At 42.4% G+C, this 26157-nt stretch overlaps 1 protein-coding gene across 2 annotated transcripts; it reads left to right on the plus strand.

Annotated features, from left to right (window-relative positions):
- The first annotated feature begins 310 nt into the window (after nucleotides 1-310).
- Nucleotides 311-21972, plus strand: chd8 (chromodomain helicase DNA binding protein 8). Of its 2 annotated transcripts, none has more exons than XM_049597737.1 (39): nucleotides 311-420; nucleotides 1540-2606; nucleotides 2742-3071; nucleotides 5715-5828; nucleotides 5949-6451; nucleotides 6609-6720; nucleotides 7116-7322; nucleotides 7526-7594; nucleotides 7702-7757; nucleotides 7863-7980; nucleotides 8895-8978; nucleotides 9123-9260; nucleotides 9346-9467; nucleotides 9760-10003; nucleotides 10093-10269; nucleotides 10591-10734; nucleotides 10851-10949; nucleotides 11058-11217; nucleotides 11566-11776; nucleotides 11918-12113; nucleotides 12288-12458; nucleotides 12596-12886; nucleotides 13038-13258; nucleotides 13349-13551; nucleotides 13743-13899; nucleotides 13994-14083; nucleotides 14215-14318; nucleotides 14546-14669; nucleotides 14928-15003; nucleotides 15137-15408; nucleotides 16362-16594; nucleotides 16804-17457; nucleotides 17543-17649; nucleotides 17776-17997; nucleotides 18233-18328; nucleotides 18433-18546; nucleotides 19839-19940; nucleotides 20036-20140; nucleotides 20839-21972. In XM_049597737.1, exons 2-39 carry the CDS (start codon nucleotides 1641-1643, stop codon nucleotides 21199-21201), a joined length of 7755 nt encoding a protein of 2584 aa, XP_049453694.1. In that variant the 5' UTR covers nucleotides 311-420; nucleotides 1540-1640; the 3' UTR covers nucleotides 21202-21972. The 2 variants fall into 2 exon arrangements, with proteins under 2 accessions (XP_049453694.1, XP_049453695.1); XM_049597738.1 differs by having other exon boundaries at nucleotides 7119-7322.
- The last annotated feature ends 4185 nt before the right edge of the window (nucleotides 21973-26157 follow it).

Below are 26157 nucleotides of genomic sequence, written 5' to 3' on the forward strand. Positions count from 1 at the left end.
TGTTTGGTAATGCAGCCCATGAACGCTTTGATATGATTAAAACACCGACTATTTTTCTCCAGTCAGCTCTAAAAGGCCTGCGCTTTCTAACGTGAGCATCCATGGCAGTTAAACAGCAATGTTGAAGATCACTCAGTCAAATGATCCCAGCTAGGCCGCATTTATTGTTTTCTCTATCAAACTATGGCTCTCATCCCGCCCAAAAGCGGCCGTATATATGACGGATAGCTCGTCCAGCCAATGAAATAGCCGGATGCTGCCGGCTCGGGAGAAAACGGACCAATCACGTTTTGATAGCATTCGAGGGGCACGCGCTCTACGCTTTCTCTGGCAAGAATGTTAGTTCCTGCTCTTCCCTGGCCGTTTCCTGTAATCGTACAGTGTTGTGAGACGGAGAAAGCCATGTGTGTCGATGCAAAGGTAAATTTAGCACCCCGAAATTATTACAGTGAGAGTTAGAGCAGTGGATATGATGGTTATTTTCATGTATTTTTGCCGAAAAATAGACGCAGACCAACCGAAACAGTATTGCGGCCTAACCTGTGTCTGAACGTTGACGGGCAATGGTTATTGTGGCACGTTGCTTTGGTTTGGTCCGGTTTGTTGATGAGATTGAAGGAGTCCGGTAGACTGAATGGTTGGTAGTAAATGACCGAGAAGCGAGGAAAAGGTTGGAAACATACAATACATCATGTTTAGTAAGCCTGAGTATGTTTTCGGTGCCACGCACGCTTTTGTAATAGGCACATCTTGGTCGCGGTACAAGCTAATGCTAGCCGACGGTTTTGTAAGAAGGACTGCAATACGACCGGAGAGGAAAGCATCCTACCTCTCCAGCATCAGTACCCTCCTCGTCTTACTTCACTACCAACTATTTTCATTCGTACAATGTTCCCTGGGTAGCGTAACTTTGTAAATTACGATTGAAACTGTCTATATTTGCTTGTTTTATCCTTTAATACCACATTGAAACCGGTTTCTGGACAAGGTGGCCACGAGTTGGATGTTATTTTAAAAAACAGTATTTTTTTTACAAGTCAATGAAAGTAATTTGTTTATTGGGTGTTATATATCATTATTTTATATTTTAACTAAATAATTATTAAATAAATTAGTGGTGTATTGCACTAAACTCACAGTATCATAAACTTGATTATTTTAGTCACAGCTCTGAGGAGATAAAGGTAAGCGTGTTCCTATGTAAGTTGTATTTGATTTAGTAAACACTGAGTTCTTTATGTGTGTTAGCAACCAAACCTTAATGTGTGTTGAATGATAGGCATCAAAAAACTGCAGCTGAAAAGCAACCAAGGACAAGAAGTTACAGGATTGTCATTTGCCATATAGGTCCACATTTGCCAAACTTTTTTTCTTTGTATGCTTAAACATACATGTGGCAACCATCATATGAGGCACATCAAATTTCAGCTGTTGTAAACAGATTTGAGCTTTATAATCATCAGTATAGCATTTGTTTAAATAACTTCAAAGTCATTCATTTGTGCTTCATTGACACCAGTGTCTCTCTTCCTTTCCCAGCTCTTTTCTTCAAAGTTGTGAAGAACTGGACTGTGATTATTTAGCTTCCAACTCGGAGTCTTCTTAACGTTGTGCCCGTCTCCCTGTGTGGAGTGGGCAAGATGGCAGACCCCATCATGGACCTCTTTGAGGACACACCCCTGTTTAACCTGGATGCCCTCCCGGATGATTCCTTCTCTCAGGGTTCCTCAGACCCTGTGGAGGAGGCCCTTAAGCTGGCGTTGGGCCAAGTGGACCCACCAACTGAGCCTGAACTCACAGTCAACGCAGGCCTTGGTGTATCTGTAGCAGCTCCCACCATCCCGGACCCTGCTCCCGTTCAAGTCCCCACACAGCAGTCAGTGCCGGTGGCGACTGCTCAGACTGTTTCCATAGCTGCAGCTCCTGCTGTAGCCCCAGTACCCGCTCCTGTCCCGGTTGACACTGTACCTCAGATCCAGGCCCAGACCACCATACCCATTGTCAGCAGCACCAGCGTGGCCACCAGTAGCACTGTCCTGCTGAGCTCACCTCTGACTGTTTCCAGCTCCCCAGTCACCACCACCGCCACCACACAGCAACAGCTCACACAGATAACTCACCAGATAACTCCACAGCAGTTAGCTGCCATCACACAGCAGGCTGGTGGCAAAATTGTCATTCTCAAAGGTCCCCAGGGTCAAGCCCAGGTGCTGCAGACTGTATCAGGAGCCACAGGCCAGACCAGTGGAAAGGTAATCCGTGTGTTGTCTGGCACTCCTCTTAAACCTGGCATGTCCATACTGCAGGGGGGGACAGTCTTGAATCAGGCAAGCCCAGGGCAAGCCCAAGTCAAGGTGGGTGCTGCAGGGGTGCAGAGGCTGCTGCAGTCTCCCAATGGGCCAGTGAAACAGATGCTGCTGACCTCCGTGCCCCAGCAGGTGCAGCAGACGCAAGGCCAGACAGTCCAGGTGCAGATTCCTGCCCAAGCACAGATGGCTCAAGGGCAGACTCAAGTCCAAGTCCAGCCCCAGGCTCAAGCTGCTCAGATCCAAGTCCAGACCCAAGGTCAGGTGCAGCTCCAGCCAGCAATGCAGGCCCAAACTCAGGTAAGAATTATCTCCTCTGCTACGGCAGGCAAACCACAAGGAGGGTTTGCCATCGGGATCATTGCTCAGGTTTACCAGCTATATTTTTAGGTCAGTCTTTTCATAATGAGTCTCATTCTTTGTATCTGACTCTAGGGTGGCGAAGCAAAGCGGATCACCCTGGTTCTCCAGCAGCCCTCCCAGGCTGGCTCTGCTGCGCCAGCGGGTCAAGCCCAGCAGCAGGTCACACAAGTCCAGCAGGTTCAGACAGCCCAAGGGGGGCAGCAGCAGCAGCAGCAGCAGCAGCAGCAGGCCCCAGCTAGACTAGTGCTGGGGCAGCTCCCTGGAGGCAAACTGGTGCTTCAGGGAAGCCAGCTAGCAGCCCTGACCCAGGCTCGGGCTGCAGGCCAGGCTGGAGGGCAGCCCAAAGTCCTCACGATTCAGCTGCAGGTGCAGCAGCAGCCGAACCAACAAGGAGGTATTAAGGTGAGAAAGAAGTGTTTTAGAGTTTGGCAGTATTTGTTTGTTTAATCATAGTAGTGTTTTTCTAAGGTGGATGTATGTTCTTTTGGCTCATGTTTTTATTCTTCTCTTGTTTGTGACAAACTACTTTGAGCTCTGATGTTATCTAATGTGACAGTGTGAAGTTCTGTCTTCATGCAAGCTGCTAGTTTTTTTTCTATTGATGCAGTTGAAAGTGGGTGTTGGAGGTCTTGAATTTCACTGAAAAAACAGACCCAAAAATTATTCCCAGTACACTCGATATCGACATTTGTCTGCTTACAGTCATTTTTTCAACCATTCCCCAGTAGTCAGTTATTTCAAGTGATGTATTCTAAAATCTGATCCCAGTTGACATGTGGCTGCCCAGCAAAATGCCCCCAGCTTCCACAATAAATGTTATTCTTTGTGACTGATATTTTATTTATCTTGCTAACATCTGTATTGGACTGAAATAGTTGGTTTTAGACAAGCAAACTTAATATTGCATGTGCTGTTACAGTACAGTATCACAATGCCACATCAATGGCTACTTTGGTGTAGCTGGGACGGATCAGTCCAAATGATGAACATTCCCTCATTGGCTCTGCTAACTAGTATCTAATGCAGTTCATGTTAATGCTAGTTGATTTTATTTGCCATATAAGGACGTTAATTGTATTGAATGTATTAACTGTAGCCAGTGACTATCTGATGTAGTGGGTTCTAGGAAAATTTGGAGATAAAGACAATGGTAGAAATTTTATAGATTTATTTGTTACATACAAGTGAATGGTTTCATGTTAAGAATCACCAATGTGGCTCTTTATATCTAGCATTACAGTCACATTGATTGTTGGCTGTTAAAACGTACATATCCTCCAGATAGAGTTCCACATAACCGTTAATCATAATGAAGTTTCTAAATGATCATAACATCATAAATGGTAGCGATATACATTTGAAGTATACTTCTGTTTAGTTTATTGTGGCTTTATGCTATTATGGCTGTATTTGCACCCACCTTAAAGCACCATGGCAACATTAGGTGAAGTGTTTTTTGATATGAAAGGATTAACACCAGTTTCATATTTGTGTATTTATAACATGCATTGGTCCTGAGGGCTGGACTGCAAAGCAAGTTCAACATAGCTAGGCTTTCTTTGTATGAGTTGGCTCATCAAAGCCTAAAGTCACTGTCAGAATAAGTGGTGGAAGGTGAAGGTGGATATCAACTGTCTTCGTTCATCTAGGCTTTCCTCTTTAGGCTCTGTGCACGTTCCCATAAAAGGGGGCGTTAGGTGTGTCTTTTGATTCTATTCTATAGCGTGCAATGTAATATGAATAAATGATTACAGCAAAAAGCCACACTGTTGCTGGCAAGAGATGAATGCTGGCAGAAATTACTAATTGTAAATTCGTAAGGTAATATATTTATTTTACCACTCAGTGCACTCTAAACGCTTACCATTTATTTATAACTTGACAGCAGCACATTCTACAGCTCTTAGACTCTAAACTTGATGCAGCAGATTCAAACCCTATACTCAAGAACTGCCTTCATGTTTGACACTGTCACATAATGGAGACATTGAAATCAATTTAGTTTTATTTATTGAATATTATCTGTGATAAATATCAATTGACTAATCAATTTTCTAATCAGTTTTCTAACAGCTGTAATATACCATGTTTAAAATGGACTTCAGCAAATCAGGACCAAGCATAAAAACATAATCCAAAGTGGTAATGCTATAACATTTCATGTAAGTAAGCATTATCCTAATTGATAATATAGTGGACTGTATAAAGCTACCTGCAAATTTTCAAACATATTCAGTAGTTCAGTGAAAGCAAGAACAACCTTACAATAAAATAAAACAATATTGTTGCTCAGATTTTCTTCATAACTAATATGCTATAGGTTCCCGCGGTGGGGGGAAAATGCACTGTGTTACTATAATTGCACGGCTTCATTCAGTGGCTTTACTAATGTAACATTACTGCTCAACAAGTTTGCATATCAAATGTATTCTCCAGCTGAGGATCTGTATCGTTCATAGATTGACTGTTGACTGTAGAGTGACGCTATTTCCAAAGGAGTTTATCCGTGAAGCGCACCTTTTAGCTAATTTTAATCCAAAACTCTGAACACATCCTGGTCCGGACCAGGTTAGGTCTACAGCATAAGTTACCATGGTGATTTAGCCAGGTTAAGACAGAGCCATTTTCATAATGCGGAAGACCTACCTTGCTAACCCACTAGTTTCTCTTCGTAGTACACCCCTCAGGATGTGTTTAGCCTAGCTTAGTGTTAAGAAGCTGAAGGAAACCATTAGCTTAGCTCTGTCATAGGTGTCTTTCACAACTGCTAAACTGTCTGGCCTGAAAACACCCCGGACCAATATCTCTAATTGAGTACAAAGTTGAAATTGATATTGCTCTTATCTGACTGTTGATAACAAACAGATTTCACAAAATTTCTGAGTGTTCTTTAAAATCCTGCCAATTCTCTCAGATCATATACAGTAACTGTTTTATGTGTCACATCTAACCTGACACAGGATTTTTTTTAGTTTTTGCATTCTACTTCTTGGTCATTTTTGAGGGTGACTGTGACTTGACATCTCTGTCCTTTCACTCTTGCAGTACCAGCTCGTCTCTGGAGCTGGCAATACTGGCAGTCCACAGGTGTTGCAAATCTCACAGGGCCAAGGAGGACAGAGAGTTGCAGTGCCACTCAAAATGCTTCTGCAGCCACAGGTAGACCCCAAGATGACATTTCCTTATTTTTTTTATGCATGAGTACTGTTATATAGAGTGGAGAAAGGTTTCTGTGTGGCAGGAAGTTTTCTTCACTCTCAAACGTTCTCCTTTACACAGACAAGCTCAGCATCCTCGGCTGGTGGCACAGTCTCTGTGGTGAAGGTCATCAACACGTCGACTGCAGGCCCCTCCACCACAACCACCACTCCGTCCCAGGCTATCCGCATCACCAAGGCCCCTGGCGAGCCTGCCTCTGTGCGACGCGTGGAGATCCTCTGCAAGCAGGAGAAAGCAAACCGTATTGTGGCTGAAGCTATAGCTCGGGCTAAGGCACGTGGTGAGAAGAACCTGCCTAGAGTCCTGAACCAGGATGAACTTCCAGCCACACAGACCTCCCCAGAATTGGGGGGCACTGTGACTGTGGTGTCTGCTGCTAAGAAAAAGACCAGTGGAGGAGGAAGCAAGAAGAAAAGCCCCATAGCTGGAGCAACGACACCCAAAACCACTGGAGGGGCCGACAAAAAGGGCAAAGTGAAGACACCAGGAGGAACAACTGGAGTAGCTGGAGGCACAATAATACCTGGGGCTGGGAACAAGAGCAAAAGCAAGACTAAGACAAAGTGAGTTACATGTATAAGAGGGATGGAATCATTTGAATGCAACTTATCTCTGTATGTTGGAAGTATAGTCTTGTAGACAACAACAATATTCAGTACCTTCTGTTGCTGCTACTTCATTCTGTCTTTGTCTTTCCTCTCTCCCTCCACCTTCCAACAGCACTATTACTCTAGTGGGAGCTAAGAAAAGAAAGAGAAACGCATCTTCAGACCACTCTGATGGGGAGTTGAGCCCTGCCTCACCTGCTGCACTGGACGATGACATGATTATGGTACAAACACATGCATGGTCACATAAATAAGATCAGTGCACTTTTTGACATTAGATTGGATTTATGGTCACGTAACGTAAAACTGACCCGAGGAACCTACATTTTGTGGTACCTGGCTTGCACAGGGTACTTCGGTGGCTTTTGAGGGAGACTGCCAAAATTCAAATGTGACTGTAATTGTAAACGTTGTGCATGCTCTAAAGAATAATATCATCTCAAATGACAAAACTGATTTGGAGTGAAACCTGTTTTAGCTGGGGCAGACTACTGACACAATATGCAAAGCATACTTCTGTATTATCATGTTTCTGTGTGGATTTCTGTTTTCATTTGCTTAAAAATTTTACTTGACCTTTTAAAAACACACGGAACTTATATTTATGTCTTCTGACCAGAAGAGACGCTCCAATCGTGTGGTGAAGAGGAAGAAGTACACAGAGGACCTGGACATCAAGATCACGGACGACGAGGATGAACAGGAAGATGTAGATGTTACTACAACCGCAGCAGCTGTGGCCTCCATCAGTGGCGGGACAGCAGCGCAGCTGAAACAGGAATTAGAGCTGGATGTTGATGGACAGCCCAGCATGCAGTTCTTTGTGGTGAGTGTTGAAATATTGTGAAAGTTTTTTTGTTGTTGGTGAAATTGAAAGGATTGTCTAAAGAGATGGATGCTGGTTGAATTGGGGAGGGTTTGTTGATTTATACATGATGCGTAATTGCATTTTGTAGTGTTGGATTCCAAGCAATGAGGATTGAAGGTGTGAAGGTCGACACTCTAAAGTGTATTACTTTATGTTTTCAGGAAAACCCAAGTGAGGAAGACGCTGCTATTGTAGACAAAGTTCTGTCTTTGAGGCTAACCAAGAAAGAAGTATGTTTGTTATTTAAAATTAATTCATTCTAACACAATTTTTAAATCAGTTCAGTTTAATCTAATTTTGAGACTCAAATGAAAAAAAATCTGTTCTTGTCTTCAAGGTGTCTCCGGGCCAGTATACCAATGTTGAGGAATTCTTTGTAAAATACAAGAACTAGTAAGTTTCAGTTTGTCAGTGAATAAGTTTGGCCTTGACACTGACAATTTGTGTTTCTTGAGGAGATATCTAAATAAGTAAGACTTGACTCTCTCTTGTTCTCAGTTCATATTTACACTGTGAGTGGGCCAGTTTGGAGCAGCTGGAGAAAGATAAAAGGATCCATCAAAAGATCAAGAGGTTCAAGACCAAGCACGCCCAGATGAGGCACATCTTTCAGGAGGTAAGAGGAGAGCAGATCCTGAAACCTCTTATTTTAGGATGTAGTTCAGCTGCCTAACTAAAACTGTTAGGGGTGTTGTGGTATGCAAAATTCATGGTTCAGTATGTAACCATTCAGCAGTGGCTCATTGGCCATAAATCTGTCATATTTTCAATAAACAAAAATAAATAACAAAAGTGTCAGTAATGTAATATAAATGTAATTTGTAATCATAAAACTCTTTTTGACCTTTTGATAATTCCTGAACTTAAGCTTATGTATGTTTATACAAAGCAGCCATAACGGACTGAATAAAATGCTCAAGTGAAGGCACATCATAGCAGGGCTCAAGCACTTTGACCATATGCTGTATGTCAGTATTCTCTACGAAGTTAGTTACAGTATGTGCGAGTGTGGTCACATATAAGTAGCAAAAAAACACACTATAGCACCACTTATTTCTTCGGCACAGTATGAATCTGCAGTGGGAGGCTGCCTTAATGTTGTTGGGAGAAGGACTTGCTTTCCAGGCTGTTTTTGTCCTATTCTGCTAAGTGACACATTCGGGTGATGCCATTATAAATGAAATGTTTGGAGTGTATCCACAGATATACCCAACCTCAGTTGAACAATGTTGGACTACATTTAGATACAAATCATTCCCTGTTGAGCTTGACTAACCTGGCTAACAAGGGTAAGCCAACTAGCATGCCACAGCTGATGGACAGAAACTAGTGTGCTAGTTTGTGTACTAGTGTGTCAAGTAGTACACATAAATAGGCTATTTTGACATTTGAGTCACATGGCGGACCAAATTTGTGTTTCATACTGAACCAAACATCCTGTACTGAATGGTTCAGGAAGAATATACATAACGTTACACCCCACATAGTTGTACATATTTCTACTGCCTCTGACTCTGTGGTTTTGTTCAGGATGAGGAGCCTTTTAATCCAGACTATGTAGAGGTGGACAGGATCCTGGATGTTTCCCACAGTGTGGACAAGGATAATGGCGAGGTGAGAGAAGAAGAAATCACTTTTGAAACCGGACAAAAGATCTGTGCTGTTTAGTTTTGTTTTTCTTTCAGAAATATGACTCATCTTTTGTGAAGTAGCATGTTTGCAATAGTTAAATACTTGCTTTTACTCTTTTCTCTCTAGCCTGTTATCTACTACTTGGTCAAGTGGTGCTCTCTGCCTTATGAAGACGCCACTTGGGAACTGAAAGAGGACGTAGACGAGGGCAAGGTCGAAGAATTTAGCAAAATCCAAAACCGACAACCTCGCCTAAAGAGAACGGTGAGCAGTCAAGTGGATGATGGCCAGGAGCAGTTTCATAACCTCCTCTCTTCTTTTCATGCATTTTTTCGTTGTCTTTTCTCAGCCACGGCCGTCTGCCAGTTCATGGAAGAAGTTGGAGGAGACCAGAGAGTACAAGAATGGCAACACACTCAGAGAGTACCAGCTGGAAGGAGTCAACTGGCTGCTCTTCAACTGGTACAACAGGTATTTATCACACACAAGCACACACACTACACTCCCTGGTCACCTGTAGCCAAGTGCATTTTAAGGCCACATTCAAACTGGATTAGTTTATTGGGTGAGGTGCTGTAATTAAATTAGTAGCACAATTAGTAGCAACTTTAGAATTAGGATTGTAGTAGAGCATAACATAAAAGGACAACATGAAGGAGGCATAGTGCTGTCTATAATCTGGAAATTGTTTGTTTGTTTGGAATATTGCCTATTGATTGCTTCTCCCAAGGCTTCACTAATAACTCTGCTTCCTGTCCTTCAGGCAGAACTGTATCCTGGCAGATGAGATGGGTCTGGGGAAGACCATCCAGTCTATCGCGCTGTTGTCTGAGGTGTACGCTGCTGGCATCCAAGGCCCTTTCCTTGTCATTGCTCCCCTCTCCACCATCACTAACTGGGAGAGGGAGTTCTCCACATGGACCAACATGAACGCAATCGTCTACCATGGCAGCCTGGCCAGCCGACAGATGATCCAGCAGTATGAGATGTACTGCAAGGATGACAAGGTGGAGTTATTGATTATAATTGTTGATTGATTGTCGATAATTCTACTGATATTAAACATATCTCATGAAAGTTGTCACTCTGTCTACAGGAGCACTTGATCCCAGGTGCGTACAAGTTTGACGCCCTCATCACAACCTTTGAGATGGTGTTATCTGACTGCCCAGAGCTGAGGGAGATTTCCTGGCGTTGTGTGATCATTGATGAGGCTCACCGTCTTAAGAATCGCAACTGCAAGCTGTTGGACAGCTTGAAGATGCTGGATCTGGTGAGTGGATCCAAGTGTGGATTTTGGAATAGGATGCTGGTCGTTTAGTTGTTGCATTTAAGAAATGCATACAGTTTGAATTTGATTAAGATTTTAGGTCGTAATTTGAACCTTTTCCTCGTCTGTTGTGTTCTTTTTCCTCTTCCATCTTATTTCCTGCTTCTTTCTCCTGTTTCTTGTGTATTGCCCACTGCTTTCATACATTTTTTCATTCTCTCTCTGTCTGATGAATATTTGGTCCTACCTCCCACTTCATCCTCCACTGCATCTCCTCCCTCTGTCCTTCTCAATCTTGTATTTGTGTTCCATGGTTTCTCCCAGGAACACAAGGTGTTGTTGACCGGCACTCCTCTCCAGAACACTGTGGAGGAACTTTTCAGTCTGCTTCATTTCCTGGAGCCTGCTCAGTTCCCTTCTGAGACTGAATTCCTCAGAGACTTTGGAGACCTCAAAACAGAGGAACAGGTGTGAAATAGACACTCATGTTCATTCACAAAGATCTTCATCTTGTGCATCTGCACATTTTACTTGTATTATATAGCTACCAATAAGCAAATCTTTTTTTTCCCTTGGGTCCACAGGTTCAGAAGCTGCAGGCCATCTTGAAACCTATGATGTTACGAAGGCTCAAGGAGGATGTTGAGAAGAACTTGGCACCCAAACAAGAGACCATCATTGAGGTTAGTCAAAATAGTGCGCATTCAATTTATGTACTTTGGGTTGTGTTTGAAGATCTGAATGACACAAATAAGGCAACAATTTGTTTCTTTGACTGTGTTTTCTCTCAGGTTGAGTTGACGGATGTCCAGAAGAAGTACTACCGGGCCATCCTGGAGAGGAACTTTAGTTTCCTTAGTTTAGGGGCAAACAGTAACAGCAATGTCCCCAACCTGCTCAACACTATGATGGAGCTACGCAAGTGCTGCAACCACCCCTACCTCATCAATGGTATTGCATCTCAGTATTAGGTTTTTGTACTGGACAGCTTTCTGTTATATTAAGGGACGGAATTGTCTATTTATAATAATGACTGACCTGAATTGTGTCATTATGTCCATAGAATAATTTGAAGGGCAATTCCTAATAGTATAAACATTGCTTGGGTGAAATACACTTGTCATTGTAGTACGCATTTATTTGGTGCCATTTTGGAGTGTGAGCTGATATTAAATCAGAGGTGGAACGATTGTCCATAGCTGCGTGCAGATGATACAGTCTGAGCTACATTTGCTTGTAAAAATTTTGCATAGCTTTGTAGCATAATACAGTTGTGCCTCTGCCTTCTCCTTTGTCCAGGCGCGGAAGAGAAGATTGTAGCGGAATTGCGGGAGGTGTATGACCCCATGGCTCCCGACTTCCATTTGCAGGCCCTGATTCGGTCAGCCGGCAAGCTGGTGCTACTGGACAAACTGCTGCCTCGCCTCAAGGCTGGTGGCCACAAAGTGCTCATCTTCTCCCAGATGGTGCGCTGCTTAGACATTCTGGAGGACTACCTCATCAACAAGAGGTAAGAGAGCCAAGGTTTATTTTAATGCAACCAATTTTTTTTTTTTTTTTTTAAATTAATAAATATTGCCACAACTGTTGAAAGTGTAATGATGACTTATATAATGTGTTAATGTAGAGGATATTCACTTATTTTTTACAGATACCTTTATGAGCGAATTGATGGCAGAGTGCGTGGGAACTTACGACAAGCTGCTATCGATCGCTTCAGCAAGCCCGACTCTGACCGCTTTGTCTTCCTGCTGTGTACCCGTGCTGGTGGCCTGGGTATTAACCTCACTGCTGCGGACACTTGTGTCATATTTGACTCTGACTGGAACCCTCAGAATGACCTGCAGGTACGAGATTGTGCTGCTAACAACAAGATTGCAAGAACAACAAACAATCTTTACATTTATTCTTTGTTTGCTCTTTTACTGTATGTTTTGACATTTTGTTGGAATCATTCTCATTTTTTATGTCTGCAGCTGCATATGATGCTCTTTTGACCCTTCTTTTTTTTCTTATATCAGGCCCAAGCACGGTGTCATCGTATTGGCCAGTCTAAGGCGGTAAAGGTCTACCGTCTGATTACTAGGAACTCGTATGAGAGGGAGATGCTGGATAAAGCAAGCCTTAAGCTTGGCCTGGACCGTGCTGTCCTGCAGAGCATGAGTGGCAACAAAGAAAGCAACGTCAATGGGGTGAGAACTTAGCGTTCATTAACTCAAACTGCCAGTCCATTTTTGGGATGGTCAGTTAATACATCTTCTTTATTTTGACTTTAATTAATCCAGTTTGGGCTGCTTCTGTAAATGTTTTTTTACATTGCCTTATGCAGATTCAGCAGTTCTCCAAGAAGGAGATTGAGGACCTGCTGAGGAAGGGTGCCTATGCTGCCATCATGGATGAGAACGATGAAGGAAGTCGCTTCTGCGAGGAGGACATTGACCAGATCCTTCAACGAAGAGCCACTACCATCACCATTGAGAGTGAGGGCAAGGGCTCCACATTCTCCAAGGCCAGCTTTGTTGCCTCTGAGAACCGCAATGACATTGCCCTTGATGACCCTGAATTCTGGCAGAAATGGGCCAAGAAAGCTGACATAGACATGGACTCCATGAACAGAAAGGTAAGTGCAAAATATTTTTTTAGTGTAGATCTTCTAGATCTTAAAATGTAGATTGCATCTTAAATACTGTGGATTGTGTGGGCTCATATATTGAATGTTTTTATATTGTTTGGAGTAATATGTAACTAAAGGTTACTTCTTCACCCCGCAGAACACCCTTGTGATCGACACTCCCAGAGTCCGCAAGCAGACCCGTCAGTTCTCCAGTTTACGAGGCGAAGGTGGAGATCTGTCTGATCTAGACAGCGATGATGAGTATCCACCTGCCAATTCCAGACAGTCGCGTGCCTCCCGGCGCTCTGACCGCCACAGTGGAGGGGGTTACGGCCGAACTGACTGTTTCCGGGTGGAGAAACACCTGCTTGTCTATGGGTACAAAGACTTTGCTGCTCAGTTTCTCAGTGTATACTCTTTACTCTTGTATCTTTTTCTTACTCTAGTGCCTGTTTTCTTCTTCTCTAGTTGGGGTCGCTGGCGGGACATCTTATCCCATGCAAGATGTAAACGTCGTCTTAGTGAACGTGACGTGGAGACCATCTGCCGTGTCATCCTGGTCTTTTGTCTGCTCCACTATCGTGGGGATGAGAACATCAAGAGTTTCATCTGGGAGCTCATCACACCGCCTGAGAATGGGCGTGAACCTCAAACACTACTTAACCACTCTGGTAGGAGCTGCACACAGAGTCTCTTAAGATATTTTTAAATGGGGATGTTAACTTTTCAAACTGAAAAAGAGGAAGGATTAGTGTATTCCAACTTAATCCATTACCTTTCACATATAGTCAGTGCTGGTGACCTTTCTTTGTTATCTGTCAAAATGTTTGAGATTAACACCATATTTTTTTTCTCTGCCTAGGCCTGTCTATCCCTGTTCCAAGAGGCAGAAAGGGTAAGAGAGTAAAGGCCCAAAGCACATTTGATGTTCAGAAGGTAGAGTGGATCCGCAAGTACAACCCTGACACCCTGCTTCTGGACGACAGCTACCGCAAACACCTCAAGCACCAGTGCAACAAGTCAGTGAAGCCCAGTCAGCTTTGTGTTTGTATGTGCGTGTACATGTGAAAGCATTGTCATCTATTTAACACTGAAACCTCTCCTCTCCTTCAGGGTGTTGCTGAGGGTGCGAATGCTCTACTACCTGAAACAGGAGGTGATTGGTGAACATGCCGAATCTGTTCTGAAAGGGGCGGACATCAGGTATCAAATACTGACGTTTGTACAGTAAACCAAATGCAGATAGAACACAGGCTCAGTTACTCAAGGTCACTGCGATCACTTCACTCAGTATGCCATGCATTTTTTCATTTTACTGTTTTGTTTTTTTTTAGGGATGTTGATATCTGGATGCCTGAGATGGAGCAGCAGGAAGTCCCCGCAGGATGGTGGGATACTGAGGCAGACCGCTCACTGCTTGCTGGCGTATTCAAACATGGTAGTTTTTTTCCCTCTCTCTGTCAGCTGAAAACAATCATGAAAATAGGGTGAGGATTTGTTACGGCTTAAAAACAAAGTTGTTTCTTGCTTTGTGGTGGACACGTTCTCTGCTATTGTTAAACGTGTCAAGCTGCTGCAGTTGCCTCAGATCCGAAACTTGTCATTGCACAATGTGCGGTGCATTTATTTTTGTCATTTAACAGCTTTGACTCTCTCTGTTACCAGGTTATGAGATGTACACCACTATGCGTGCTGATCCCTGCCTCTGCTTCCTGGAGAGAGCTGGTCGGCCCGATGACAAGGCCATTGATGCCGAGCAGCACACTGGTGATGCCGAGCTTGGAGATGAGTGAGTAATCCTGGCTGACTGGGCTAGTTACAACTTAATTTGCTTATAGATTTATAGCAGGCTTACAAGTCAACTGGACATTGTAATTTGTTGACATTTTTACATTTGTGTCAGTTTCAAAGTTTTATCATAAATTGAATTTAAATGGTCAGAGTCTTAAATTTTACTCCATAAAACATAATGGAAAGTGGTGCCCCTCTGTTGGACAGGTCTCGCCCTTTTCCTGTCTAATGATGCTTTATTGTTTGTGTTGTGAAGTGCTGACTATGATAAGTACTCAGAGGACCCAGAGTTCAAGCCTGCATCAAGACACGCCAAAGATCTTTTTGAGGAGGTACGAATCCTGGCCATCAGAGTGAAGTTGTTCCGTCTGCACTACTCAATTTGCTGAGACCCTGTTGAATATTTTGGAACAAAGCAATAGTTATAAACAGCTTAATGAGTCTTTATTTGACCTTGTCCTCCAGCCTGACTCCATGAACGTGGATGATGAGATTTCTGTAGAAGACAAAGTGGGGCCAGTGATAACAGAAAGCTTTTCCAGCCAGAGTGGTGCATGTGATTGGCCATCGAGCTCATCACTCACAGCGCGGTTGCGGCGGCTGATTACAGCTTACCAGCGCAGCTACAGGCAGGAGCAGTTGAAGATCGAAGCAGAGGCAAAGGGTGACCGCAGGCGCAGGCGGTGCGAACAGGCCAGCAAGCTGAAGGAGATTGCACGGCAGGAGCGCCAGCAGAGGTACACCAGTGTTACAGTATTATTTTCTCTCCTATTAACTCGAGTGGCTTAGGAAAATTATGATTTTATGTTAGCATATACTTCAGTTTTCCACAGACAAGTTTTAGCCTCAATTAAAGGCTTTTACCATTGAAAGAGTGTCATGCTGTGAATTCAGGCTCGTTCCTTTCTTTGTATGAGTGGACCTGTGGAGTTTTCTGGAAAACAAATGTTATAAGTTATGTTTACTTAGTGTTGCACAACAAAACCCATTACTTAAGGCTTTAAAAATGTGATTACTGCATTTCTTTCTTCATAAAACAGATTTTTTTTCCCACATTCATTAATTACCATTGCTGTGTACAAGGGGGTTGTCTCTGGGTCTGAAACATACACTCAATGCTCAAGTGGATTAAACCCACGTTCTTTCTATTGGCCAGTAGGGGGCAACTCCACTGGTTGCGAAAAGAAGTCTGAGAGAAAATGACACTACTTCTTATTTGATTTATTACCTCAGTTAACAGTTTCCTAATGAGTTTATGGTCTCAGTCGCTATTTTCAAGTCTTACTCAACACAGCATGATGTTCAGTTTGTAAATTATGATCAAATTTAGAGTGAAATAGACAATAAAGCAGGGGATGAGGACATGGGTACCTTGTGATTGACAAGTCAGTATCACAGCAGTGTCCTTGATTCTCAGTCAGTCACCCCTCACTCCTCCACGGCTACACTCTCTCATTCAGATGCGGTCACCACCAAAAACAGGGACCTTTGTGCACATGTAGAGGCATTAATTTCAAGACTTTAAAAGGAAGTTTGGACAATTAAGTCAAGTAATTAACATGCCAAGTGTCAGTGAAGACTAAGAACATAATCTTTAGGGAGGTTCTAGTATTTTATTTTAGGCGGATACAAGTATTCAATATTTTCCTTGTCATTCTTCGCCTCACTTGCCTCTCTGTCTTTCTCCCAGGTGGACACGTAGGGAAGAATGTGACTTCTACCGTGTGGTATCGACTTTTGGTGTGGAAAAGATAAAGAAGGAGCTTGGGGTTCCTGAGGGAGGAGATCCTGAATTTGACTGGAACCGCTTCCGTACCTTTGCTCGTCTGGACAAAAAAACTGATGAGAGCCTCAGCCGATACTTCCGCTCTTTTGTCGCAATGTGCCGGAGAGTTTGCCACCTGCGCCCGGGCCGTGGTGAAGGTAACTACTGAAACACGTGCTGTCAGAATAGGTTGACGTAGCTGTCTGAGCAGCAGTTAAAGCGTTGGATGCTTGCTTTTTTTGGCGGCTCACAATGTTAAACACCATGTGCTCTCAAGTCTTCCTTTGGCTTAAATTACATTTACGCAGGTCTTTTGATAAGTCCAATTTACTATACAGTAAATATCTCTTCTCTCAATCCTGCTTAGATCCATCAGAGCTTTCCCAAACTGTGGCCCCCATCACTGAGGAGCGTGCTTCCCGTACCCTTTACCGTATAAGCCTCCTGCGTCGCCTCCGTGAGAGAGTCCTGCCCCACCCATCCCTAGAGGAGCGTCTGCCTCTGGCTCCTACCAGCTCCGAGCTGCCAGCTTGGTGGAATATTCCAGAACATGATCGTCAGCTGATGCTGGGTGCTGCACTGCATGGTGTCAGCCGCACTGAGCTCTCCATCTACTCAGACCCACAGTTCACTTTCAGTCAGGCACGAGAAGAGTTCATCCAGAACCAGCAGGCTCCACCACCTCCACCTCCGCCTCAGGCACTGCCCATCATGCCCCTCAGCCAGCCGAAGATTGAGCAGGACATGCCAGGTGTGAGGGACGAGGTAGGGGAAGAGGACGCACGGTTGCTTGGAGGTGAAATCAGTGCTGACCTGCAGAATACACCCTTGAGTCACCATGACGGCAAGGCACGAGGGCAGGGCTGGAGCCTCAAGAGGAGCAGGGGCAGGGTCGGGAAAACGGGAAGGAAGGGAGAGGGAGGCTCAGATTCGGATTCGGATTCTGATTCAGGCTCATCGTCATCCGAGCGATCAGGCAGCAGTGACGACAGTGGAGAGAGTGAGGAAGAGGTGGAAAGAGGTAAGTTGATAGTAAAAGACAAAAATGTTGAATGCTGTATGAATAAACACCAAAAAATGTAAATATTTTCCTATTTTTGTTTTAGCGGGCATGAAGCTGTGTGACGTGGATGAGGACAACAGTTTACTCTCTATGACTACGTCTCAGGATGGCATTCCTCCTCCTGATCCTCTCAGAGTGGATTGGCCCAAGGTAATTAATGTACATTTACAAAATGTATGTCTAAATTTAATTACATTTTCAAAGCATTTCTGTTAAAGGAATAAACAACATGTCTATTGTTGTGAATAACTAATACATGGGGCTCCTTTGTCTCAGGATCGTGTGTTGATCAACCGTCTGGACAGTTTGTGTACGCTGGTGTTGACTGGTCAGTGGCCCTCAGGGCGGCGCTACCTGCCTGAGGCTCAACTGAATCCTAGCTCAGAGCTGGTGGGAGACGAGATGGCCTACACAAGGGTGATCCGTAAACCCAGCAGCACGCCTGGTGGCCCTGGGGAAGATGGAGAAGATGGAGAGTTCACTGTCAAGCTCCTTAAGGTGATAAAACAGTGGAGGATGAAATAATGTCATTAGAGTCGTATGCAAGCAATTGAAAATATACCCAAACTAAGATTATGTTGCTTTTTGGTAATAAAATCATTTCACCTTTTGGAATCTGAGAGGTTTAGGGTAAGGTAAATTTCAGTCAGTGTTTAAGTCACAAAACAGACTGCATGGTGTAACTGATCTGTAAGTCATGGCTAAATCAGAGGTCTCTTTGTCACCTTGTCAGGAGGAGGGACTGAAGCTGACCTTCTCTAAGCAGGCCCTGATGCCCAATGGGTCAGGGGGAGAGAGCAGTAGCCGCAAGCGGCGCAAGGACCAAGAGGTACGTGTATTAGATCTACGTGTACAGTACAGGTCAGACACAAAAATAAAACTATCAGGATTTAGTTTGGTAACTTTCCTCTTTTGTCTGTCTCTCTCTTTTAGTTATCAGACCCAGATGGACTCGGTGATCCACTGGAGCGTACTCCTCGGCGCAGGGACCCTCCCACCTGGTTGAAGGAGAACCCAGATTATGAGGTGGAGGGAGACATGCTAGAGGTAAGTTTAGAGCTGTCACAATCATGACGTTTAACTGACAACAAATCATTGTGATTAATTGTGTATTCCTGTTTATTTTAAGCCACACAGTAATGCTGTTGTGTTTGGATTTGCAACTAGACCTAAGTCAAGTTTATTTGAATGGCTGCTCATTAAAAGGATGCAGTCATTGGCAAAGGAGTGTCAATCATCAAACTGTTTCTGAATTAAATTTTCTCTCGGTCGGCTGAGCATAATTTATTTTAATAACTTGTTCTAAACCTGTTGTGTAGACAGACCTAATGTATCAAGAACAAGGCTCCAGTTAATTAATGCAGGAGGAAGGTTGTTTTTATTTCCAAAAGTTAATTTGCAACAGGGAAACACAAAATCAGTGTTAACCATTCCTGCTCCAGCTTCATGACTGTAGCCAGAAAGTAAGAACAGGTGGAGTGATACTACTGAATAGATACTTACTTGTTTCTCATTTGGTATCAATGCCCTTAAAAATATCTATACTAAAAATATGATTAAATACAAAACAGGGTTGCTGTATCACTTCCAACATTTCAGAACTTTTGCATAATGTTTGTACCAAAGCAGCCCTGGCATATTTAGGTGGCCTGTGTTACATGACTGTGGGAACCAATGTGACATCAAAAGCTAGTGTGCAGTCTTTCAAACATGTGAGAGAATGGCAGAAAGGAAACACAGCATGGAGTGGTGCTACAGTCGCTATGCTCACACTACACACAGAGCTATTTCTGAAAGGACTCACGCTGTTCTCACAACACCATGTTTTCATCCAGATGTTAGGTGAATGATCTCATTAGAAAAGCTAGACTGAAGCGTCAACTCCATAACCTTCTCTGGAGATGTCAAACACACTGATGCACCCGGAGGGAAACTTGTTATTTGCAGCTCTTTGTCTCTGTCTTGTTTCATGAGTAACAAATACAGTCTCATATGAGCTTAAACTGAAGAACCTGCTCAACAGCAGCAAGATCTACAGCATCCTTTTTCTTTTTTTTCCCCTGACATCGAAACCTTGTGCTCTGGTAGACACTTCATTTACCAAGCAGATGAATACGCACATATTACACTATATATTTCTTGCCACTCTGGTAATGTTGGTTCTAAATTCTCTTGATTACAGAATCCAGTGGTTTGAATGATTTGAGGTCAGCTCAAATAATCATGGTCAGGTGATTCTGCAATAAATGCGATAGGCATATCATAAAGTTCTCAGGCTCATAAGGAAACTAAATGTCTTACGTTTCTGTTTCATTATGTAACATGTCTTGTTCATTCAGCTTCTTGTGAACCGGAGCAAGAGGAAGAGGAGGAGGAGGGCAGACAAAGCCCTGACAGGCAGCGAGAAGGTCAAAGTCATTAACATGAGGACAGGAAGGAAGGTGAGACATACAATGATTGGTATCATACACTTGATTTGTTGGCTTTGTGTTATCTCTAACTAACAGACAAAAATCCAAATGCTTCTCCTCCGTAGGTTGGAGCTGCTTTATGTCCGATGCTGCAAGACCTGAGGGAATATCTGGAGGAGAATCCTGATAACGCTGTAGCACCCGACTGGTCTGAAACTGTTCGGAACTCTGTACGTACTCAAGATGTTATGTTATGATAAGGCTTTGCTGTGCACTAGAGGTCTTCACGGGTCTTAAATGAGGGACCCGAACCCTAATGGATCTGGGAAATTTGTTCTGGGATCTGATTGAACCAGATCATTTTTGAAAATACTTTTTCAGAATCTCAAGTCAGCTGAATCATCACACAAGTTACACACACACACAGAGCTTACACATTTCTCTCGTGATCAGCTTTCATCACGGTTCTTCTTGGATCTAATCAGGTATTACATATGATGATAAACAGGACCAGGACCTGTGGTAATGGTATGGGACCCAACCCAGTTCCGATTCACCATAATAAAACTAAACCTGAACTCATAGGGGTCTCAGATCATGTCTTGGTTCTAGGGTCTGGATTAACTCATGAAGACCTCTACTGTGTAATGTCTTTTAGAAATGTGGCTTTCTGAACCTCTCTTAAGTGGGAAAAACTGCTGCCTGTATTACATTATGCACTGAATGGATGTTGCTTTAAGACAGACACTATGTTTCCATGCAGACTGTTTCTCCCTGATTGGTAAATCTGGCTCATTAAGACTGGAACTGTAGTTACCACAGCATCAAAGATGGGAGATGCTGTGAAAACACATCCTGACCTCTCCTGTTTCTTTTTTGTTTTCATAAGACTGTCCAATGTTTCTAATGATATTTGTTCTCCTCACAGGGCTTTCTGCCCGAGACCTTCTTCCACCGACTGCTGACGGAGCATTCAGAGATCCCGAAGAAAAGCCGACGCCGCCATCACCATCACCACCATCATCACCACGCTCCAGAGCCCACCCCTGAAGACCCCAACTTGGACGGAGTTGAAGAGGAGACACTGGTGTCAGATGGAGCCTACATGATGGACGAGGAGGACCTGGAGACCTCCCATCACTTCCTCACCAGTCCAGACTTTGACGTTAAAATAGAGGGTGGCGACAGCCTTTCCCAAGGTGACTATGACAGCTCGGATCAGGAGGCGCTATTGGACGATGTCATCATAGCACAGAAGGACTCTGACTCCTCATCAAGCTCAGAGGATTGACTGAACCCCTCTCCCCAAACACATCTGACTTAGTCCCCTTCTCAACATTGAATCATGTTATTCCTCATTTATTTTTACCATATTGTGTATCAAATCATGGACGAATGTGTTTTTGTTGCTACTTTTATTCTTTTATTTTATATAGGGATTTTTTTTCCATGAAATGAGCAGGTTTGCACCCATCTGTTTTCTTTTTTATCATCACAATTATGTCCATCTTTCTCTCCTTGATCCTCCTCTCTGACCTCTGACAAAATGGCAAAAAGCTGAGCTTTCTTACTTCACAACTCGTCATTCACCTCCTCTTCTTCCAATCCTGTTCTTTCCCATCACATTCCTGGCCATGACCAAAAGGGGACCCCTGCTGTACAGATACCCTTTTCTTATCAAATAACCTCAATGCTGGTCCTCTAGCGCTACATGAAACTGGACATGTGTACTGAGCAGAGCCTGGATCCAGATCCCACAATCCCCCAATCTCGTTTGGTCATATCTCCTGTGTCCAGACGTGTCTGTGAACTAAAAGGGGGTCCAGTGCGTGGATGTACTGTTATTGTTTTCACTCTATGGGAGGGGTGGGGGTTGAGAGGGAGGGAGAGGGAAAGTGGCGTATTAGTTACTGAAGCAGTGCTAGGAGGATGGGTGTATTGTACAATGTAGAGCTGGTCAGTTGTGTACTATGGTGCAAAGATGACAGCAATGAGTTACTATTCTTGTTTTATGATCTGAGTGTATCTGTGAAATGAATAACAGCAATCTACAGTGAAAGCAGGTTCATGTGTATCATTGTGACTTTCATCCAGCAGAAGCAAAGAGGTTTACTGTTTGTGTACAAGAGTAGTTACGCCCATTTCTGCACAGTGTTTAATTATGGTGTCCTATTTACATCAGTTGATAATGCATAGGAGCTGAAATGATTTCCATTCATTATTAACTTAGTTATTAATGTCCTTATGCACATATATACACAATATTATTGAGACCTATAAATACTTAATAGTACCAGATAGGAACAGTACTACATAAAGATATTTAGAGGTAAGTTAGAGAGCAGATGCCTTACATAGCCACTGCTCAACTATGTATGTCATCCCTTTTTTTTTTTATTCTTTCTGAAACGTGGTAGCTCAGATATGTTAAAGGGTTATTTGGCTGTATTCAGCTTAATGCTACACTTGCTTTCTGACAGTATGACTGGTATATATTAAGGACTCAAGTGTTTTAAGTGGAAATGATGCACACATTTTTTTTCGTGCAATTGATACCCAATGAGCTCAGAGTATGTGAAAACTGCTTTATTACCAACATTGAAAATGTAGGCACATGGGATACAGGAGAAAAAAAAATTATCTTGAATGACAGAAATATACAAAGATCAATTCCTGTCCACCAAAGGATGAACCATGAATGGGAGTTGTATAATGAGGCTTTGTTTGAGCACTATACATCCTGAGAGGAGGTTCAGCTGCCTCTGAACTGTGCTGAATCCTGACAGTGGAGGTAAGATGGACTGATGTGCCTGTTACATTGTCCTCAATCTTGTCAGGCAGTCACACTGATACTCAATTTACTCACTTCATTTATGCAGTGTACAACAGTTGCAAATGGTAATATAGGTTTAAGAGTTTACCTTACTGTGGTCATAAGGACACACACACATAAGGTCAAAAGGAAAAACAAAACGGACCACTGAAGTTTCTAACAGTGAAAAAAGTGACAAACTTTTCTTCAGTGGCCATGCTGAAGCCTTCACAAAGTAAACTTCCAAGTTAAAAAAACAACAAAAAAACTTCAGTGTTTGGCAGATGTGTATAAATATACACAAAATATGATTATGAAAAAACATACTGTTTGAACCATCAGGGACTCCTTTCTTTACCCTTCTGCATGAGGAGTTGAAGAGGTTAAGAGGTCAAATCTGGTTAGGGGGGAGCTGGGAGAACCAGGTGGTATGCACCACAATAATGCAAATCTTGTTGGATTTGACTTCAAGGTCTTTTAAACCATTTTTCCTTCACCACATCTCAGAGGGGAATGATATACTTCTACTGCTACATTAGCGTCAGTTTCTTTAAATTGATCAATTATAGGCAAATTAAATGAAATAATAAACAACACAATTAAAGCCTCTATATAGTATTTACATAAATATATAAAATAAACAAATGTAATATTTTTCAAATTTAATGTTTATGTGAAAAATAAAAGTAAGGTATTATGTATTTAAAAACTATTAAAATAATCTATTAAAAAGATTAAAATGAAAGGATTTAGTTTTTAAAAATAAATGCATTAAATCTAATAAAGAAGAGCTGGGTCGGCGTATTAGATAGCTACTGTTTAATGAAAAAATAAAAAAAAATTAGAGGGGAAAAACTAAACGTTAATCTGTGTTGAGTCTGGAACTCTGCTTGTAGTTCCTACAGTTGTCCACGAGAGGGCGCCATTACACCAGAAACCAGCAGCTGACCGGTAAAACTCACTCAGTGAACTTTTAAATTTATTTTATGAATTATTGAACCATTCTCCATTTACCAAATCGCATAGAGGAATATTAGATTTTTAAATAAATGAATGAAATAAAAGCGAGGAGAAGAATTTAAAACAACACAATCATGGCCTATGTAAGTATTTACATAGGCTAGATATATCAAATAAACAAAATAATATAATGTTTTTATATTTACTAACCATTCAACGGCTTGTGTATGGTTTATCAGATGACTATGGTATGTAACAGCTGCTGCTATTACATTATTATCTTCAATATATTTCTGTACATACTTTTTTAGGCTATAATTGTATTGTTTATTAATTATTATCCGCACTTTTATTTCATTTACTGTGCCTATAATCGATACATTTAAAGATATTAACTAATACTAATGGTGAAAGTATAATATTCCTCTCTGAGATGTGGTGAGGGAAAAATTGTTTAGTAATCAATAAAATAAAACGTTAGTGAGTTTCATCTGTCAGCTGCTGGTTTCTGGTGTATAGGCGCCCTCGGGTGGACAACAGCGGAACTACAAGCAGAGCTGCAGACACAACACAAATTAAAGCATGTTTATATGTTTTTGCCATAATTTTATTATTCATCTTATATGTGTTTATCTGATATACCAGCCCAAACCTTTCTGATGTTATTCTAATACATTTTTGTCAACACTGACCTCTGCAACATCTTGAAGATGCTCAGAAACAGTGAGGAGGGTGGAGAAGATGGGGGAACTAACTTACAGCTACGGAGTTTTGGAGCAGTAGAGAAAAGGAAAACTACAGTGATAAACCCTACCAAGTCCAGGAGAAAAATCGATTACCAAGTCAGAGAGAGAAAGCAGCTGAAGAAGCAATGGAGGAAGGCCAGAGAGGAGGAGAATGAGGGCATATACCTGTTGCAATCAGCCATCTGTGATAGCTTTGTGACACTGAGGAGGGCTGAGAACCTAAAAAAAAAACACAGGGAGATAGAATGGACAAGAGCAAGCTTCTACAAAGATCCCTTTTTGAAGGGTTTCTTCACAAAGGAGAAGAGGGAGAGTCAAAGGCGAACTTGAAAAGCATCTGGAGATGTCCTGCACTGACAACCAATCCCAGGAAGACATCACCCTCCCACCTGGAATTCCACCAGTCCTGCCACCAGAACAACAACTGGACATCAGCCTGCTATGATGGAGGAAGAGTGGGCCTCATCAGCTCCAGAACCCAGCAGAATCTCATACAGGCTCTACAAAAATGCACCACATGTCCTGTGTTTCCTCTGGTGGCTCATGATGATGGGATGGCGTAAGCAGGAGATACCAACATCATGGCAGAGAGCAGGAACTATCCTTATCTCAAAGAAAAAGAACTCACCAGAAATTAGCCATTTCCACCAGATCATCCTCCTAAATGTGAAAGGGAAAAATCTTCTTAAGTGTGGTTGCTCAAAGGCTGTCAGGATACCTGGAAAGAAACCATCTGATCGACACATCAGTCCAAAAAGCAGGGAACCCCAGCTTCTCTGGCCGTCTGGAACATACTAGTACCATCTGGCATCAGATGCAGGAGGTCAAGAAGGAGGGCTCAGACCTTGGTGTGTTCTCCTCTGGATCTCGCCAACGCCTTTGGCACAATCCCTCACAACCTCCTCTCCATATTGCCCAGCCCTAGGTATGATACACAACTCTGCCAAGGCTGCACAATACTAACAGTTAATTTAATAAATGGGGTTTTTAGTCAAACCTTTTATTTATCCTGTGAAATATGTGCATTTCAATCTGTCCTGTATGTGTTGGGATAGTTCAGATATTTCACATACACTTGCATACAAGCATTAACAGAAAGGAGATACTGGAGCTCTGCAGTCCAGTTTGGAGACACGGCAGGCAGAAGGTCAAGAAGAAACACTGCTGAAAATGTGTCTGTTTTATAAACTTACTGTCGTCATTTCTTTGTGTCTTTGAATCTAATAAATAATATATTATATTACATTTGTATTTACATAATTTGGTAGCATTTTGACTCTTTCTCTTGTAATTAAATACCACTTAAAGTTTTGTTTTCAGCATTTTTCACAATGTCTTATGTAATATTTGACATTTTGTCACCTACCACTTACAGCTTTTTTGTCTCCTCCCTCTTCTTTATCCCATCAAATCATTATGTCCTTCAACTCCTCATCCTCTTCTAATGCTTTGCTTCTTCTTCCTTACATACATGTTTAGTCAATATTAAACAAATAAATAATTATTTATTTCAGGGAACTTCTATTTCATCATTTCATCATGCCATTTTATTTATTTTATGGGACTTTTATTTCATCATGCCACATGTATTTATTTCAGGGAAGTGTTAGCAGCACCAGAGCTATTTATTAGCTACAGTAAGCTAAGGTATATTCTCTGATCTGGTGGTGAGTTTAAATAAATTAGCTGCATAAATGATTAACTGACGTTATCCGCTAGGATGGCGAAG

This window comes from Epinephelus fuscoguttatus, linkage group LG15, assembly GCF_011397635.1.
Source record: "Epinephelus fuscoguttatus linkage group LG15, E.fuscoguttatus.final_Chr_v1".
Taxonomy (NCBI): domain Eukaryota; kingdom Metazoa; phylum Chordata; class Actinopteri; order Perciformes; family Serranidae; genus Epinephelus; species Epinephelus fuscoguttatus.

Excerpts from the sequence above, each read along its gene's own strand:
- chd8 (XM_049597737.1), top strand. The coding sequence starts at position 1,641 with ATGGCAGACCCCATCATGGACCTCTTTGAGGACACACCCCTGTTTAAC. Across the intron at positions 16,595-16,803 it reads GCGCCCGGGCCGTGGTGAAG|ATCCATCAGAGCTTTCCCAA; the intron begins GTAACTACTGAA and ends AATCCTGCTTAG. Across the intron at positions 18,329-18,432 it reads AGCGGCGCAAGGACCAAGAG|TTATCAGACCCAGATGGACT; the intron begins GTACGTGTATTA and ends TCTCTCTTTTAG.